This window comes from Triticum aestivum, chromosome 5B (genome assembly GCF_018294505.1).
Source record: "Triticum aestivum cultivar Chinese Spring chromosome 5B, IWGSC CS RefSeq v2.1, whole genome shotgun sequence".
NCBI classification, from domain to species: Eukaryota; Viridiplantae; Streptophyta; class Magnoliopsida; order Poales; family Poaceae; genus Triticum; species Triticum aestivum.
Genome location: NC_057807.1, coordinates 330,011,040 through 330,014,938, shown reverse-complemented (window position 1 = coordinate 330,014,938; position 3,899 = coordinate 330,011,040). Strand labels below are relative to the sequence as shown.

Sequence of the window (3,899 nt, the reverse complement as noted above, 5' to 3'; positions counted from 1 at the left end):
CCACTTCTTTGCAACAAGAGTGGTGTCGTAGAAGGCCCTTCGCAACAACCAGCTTGTTGTATCATCCAAGTCTGTACTTTATTTTTGCAACAAAGGTCTTGCTGCAGAACTTTGTCGCGACAAAGGTCTTGCTGCAGAACTTTGTCGCGACAAAGGTCTTGTTGCATTTTTTTTATTTTTTGCAACAAAGATCTAGTTGCAAAAAAATTTTGTAACGGTTTTGTTGCAGAAATTTTAGATATCAATTGCAGAAACCCTTTTGCAACAGGGGTCATGTTGCAGAATTTTGTGCAAGAGAGTACATGTTACCCTTTTTTTATGTTTTGCAAATAGAGACCGTGACGTGAAGGGGATAGTGCTGACGGCAGGAGGAGCTTGAGGTGGTGGCGGCCATGGCTAAAGGCGGGCATTGCTGCAGGAGCTTGAGGTGGTCGCGGGCACGGCCGAGGCAGACGTTGCTGCAGGAGCTTGAGATGATGGCGGCCATGGCGGGCGTTGCTGAAGGAGATGCTGGTGGACGAGGCGGGCGTTGCTGCGTACGGGACAGAGGTTGAGGAAGAGAGGTAGTCCAGTAGGCACGTGGCGCACAACCAAGACGATGGACGCGAGCGCTATAATCCACCTGTTGATGTTAATCATTTCGCATGATAATATTATAATTGTGCATTCTCAATGAAGTAAATATGAAAAGTAAATACCTGCAGGATCTCTACTGATTTGATATTATAAAACAAAATTATGGTAGAAATCAGGTATTTATTTCATGCCTATTTCATGCATGCGTGTTCCTATAAAAGCCAGCGTCCCGGTCGCGCCGTTTTCAACAATCCGGCAATCACGCCCTCCACCTACGTACCAACAATCCATGGGCGCCGCCGTGATGGAGCAGCGACGCGGCGGCAAGCCCAAGGTGGTGTTCGTGCTGGGCGCGACTTCCACGGGCAAGTCCAAGCTGTCCATCGCCCTGGCGGCGCACTTCGGCGGCGAGGTGATCAACTCGGATAAGATCCAGGTGTACGCTGGCCTCCCCGTGATCACCAACAAGGTGACGGACGAGGAGTGCGCGGGCGTGCCGCACCACCTCCTCGGCTGCGTGCCGTGCCCCGACGTTGACTTCACCGTCGACGACTTCTGCAGGGAGGCGGCTGACGCGATCAAGCGCGTTCTCTCCAACGGCGGCCTCCCCGTGGTGGCCGGCGGCTCCAACCGGTACGTCGAGGCGCTCGTCGAAGGAGACGGCGGCGCCTTCCGCTCCTCCCATGACTGCCTCTTCGTCTGGCTTGATGCCGCGCCGGAAGTCCTCCGCCGGTCCACGGCCGTACGGGTGGACGATATGGTGCGGCGCGGGCTTGTGGAAGAGGCACGCGCGGCGTTCGACCCGGAGGCCAGCTACACCCGGGGCGTGCGCCGTGCCATCGGCCTGCCGGAGATGGACGCGTACCTGCGACGCGCGAGCGACGGCGATGACGACGGCGCGGCGGCGATGCTGGGGAGAGCGGTGGAGGAGATCAAGGTTAACACGTTCGGGCTGGTGCTGGAGCAGGTGGAGAAGATCCGGCGGCTGAGCACGCTGGAGGGGTGGGACATCCGGCGGGTGGACTGCACAGAGGTGCTGGCGCGGACGGCGGACGGCGAAGGGGTGCAGGAGCTATGGAGGAAGGTTGTCTGGGAGCCCGTCGAGGACATGGTGCGGACCTTCGTCATCGCGGAGAAGAGCGGTGGGAAGATCAACCTGCTGCCCTAGATGCTAGAACTACTCATGTGTTTGTTTTGGCGCCCTGTGTCAGTTTTGAATATCGAAGAAATTGAGGAGCTTCATCGTAAAGGATACATATACTCCTTTATTGCGTTTCCAAAGAAATAATATTGCAGAATGACCTATTTCGAACTTTCACTACATGAAAATAACTTGCCGCCGTGTGTGGGGCTGTAAGCCAGGTGCAATTTTTCAGTCACTCAGGCTTACATTCCTCTAAGCCGAGTAACACCGTCGAATTGGACCCTGTGACATTTTGCCCCGAAGTCTGTCTGATAGCTCCTTCAATTATATCTTGACATTGTTGGTTCACCAGAAGAAGATGATTTAACCTTGAAGATTTTGAATATGCATATGAACAGCCAACCACCGGGATGAGAATATGTCCATCACACGTATTTACATATGCACTAAGGGTTGTACGCGCTTCACTGCGTTGTTGATGTTGTTGGTTTACCATGTGGGGAAGGTGATGAAGTTTTTTTTTTCATGATGCGGTGTTTCAGTGGGCTTTCTTAACGGTGTGATTCCGTGTTTCAACCAATAATTATGTGGAGAAGTTTTTTACTTTGGTGTCCGCATGTACTTTATTTGTCTTACGGTGTCACCTGTTGGCGTTTCTTTTTTTAGATGGCGAGAGGGTGCACAAGCCTGATGTATTTTTACGGATTGGTTGCTGACGATTAATTTGAGAAATCATTGTCCTAGTAAAAATGGTAAATTAAATCCAAAATTGAATGGTCAAAATCATAAACCAATCCAAAATTGAATAGCTCAGTTGAATGGCAAAGCTTCAAAAGTAAGGAGCATAGTGAATTAGATGATACACTTATTTTAGGACACACACATAAAATATAATGGTACGTTTTGGATCCAGGCACTGAATCTGGACATTCCAAGTTTAGATGGCCTTGAAAATATTATATACTACACATAATAGTCAACCCTCTCTAAGGCCGACTTGCTCCTATTAGTGAAGAAAAATGCTAAGAGCATCTACAACCAAAATTGCCAAACATGGCCTTTATATGTCCGCGAAGAGTGACCGCTCACCTTCTATCTTTCCTGGCCCACAACCGTGGTCCTCAAACATCCATCCTCAGATTCATATAATACACTCAATTTCGTAGATAAACAATGCAACATAGATCAAACATACATACATACATACATACTCCCTCCGTCCTTTAAAGAGTGTACTTCCAACTTTATTGGAGAGTCAAACTATCACAAAGTTTGACCAAATTTATTCAAAAATATATCAATGTTTGTGAAACCAAATAGGTATATGATGAAAATATTTTTTATCATGAATCTAATGAGACTAATTTGATGGCATAAATGATGATGTATTGTTGTATAAATACGGTCAAACATAAAAATCTTTGACTTTCCAACAAAGTTGGAAGTACACTCTTCAAAGGACGGAGGGAGTACATACATACATACATACATATATATAGCACAGCCCAATGGCGCCTTAATGCGAGCCCTCTTCTGAAACATCCGCGGTTTCAGCCATGATGGCCGACGCCGCCAGCTAGTGGAGTACATGCGTGATGAACACATTGACATTGTCGCCATCCAGGAAACTATGCGCTCTGAATTCTCCCTTCCTGAGCTTGACCGTCTGAGCCCCCACCTCTTCGCGTGGCATTGGCTCCCTTCTAGTGGGAGCGCCAGCCACTCGGGGAGCATCCTTTTAGGCGTTAAGGATGCCACCTTTGAGGTGGGTAGCATGGATCGGGGGGAATTCTTTGTGAGCATGAAGCTGTTCGAGCGGGCCCTCAACTTCAAGTGGGAGGCCATCATAGCCTACGGGCCGGCTGACCATAGCAGGTCTGCCGCCTTCCTCGAGGAGCTCCACCGGAAGATTTCTGTGGCCTCCCTCCCGGTGGTCGTAGGAGGTGATTTTAACCTCCTCCGTGTTATGGAGGACAAGAGCAATGCTAATGTCAACTTTGCCCGGATGCAAATGTTCAATGACTTTATTGCCGATCTCGATCTCCGCGAGATTGATAGGATTGGTGCCAGGTTCACCTGGACCAATCGGCAGGCTTCCCCGACCCAGTCCGCCCTGGACAGGGTCCTAGTTTCCCCGGATTGGGACCTCCATTGTCCCCTCGCTTCCCTTTCTGTCATC

General features: G+C 49.6%; 1 protein-coding gene across 1 annotated transcript; it reads left to right on the top strand.

Moving 5' to 3' along the window:
• Positions 1–880: 880 nt before the first annotated feature.
• Positions 881–1,744, top strand: LOC123114770 (adenylate isopentenyltransferase 3, chloroplastic-like). Its single transcript, XM_044536187.1, has one exon. It carries the CDS (start codon positions 881–883, stop codon positions 1,742–1,744), a length of 864 nt encoding a protein of 287 aa, XP_044392122.1.
• The last annotated feature ends 2,155 nt before the right edge of the window (positions 1,745–3,899 follow it).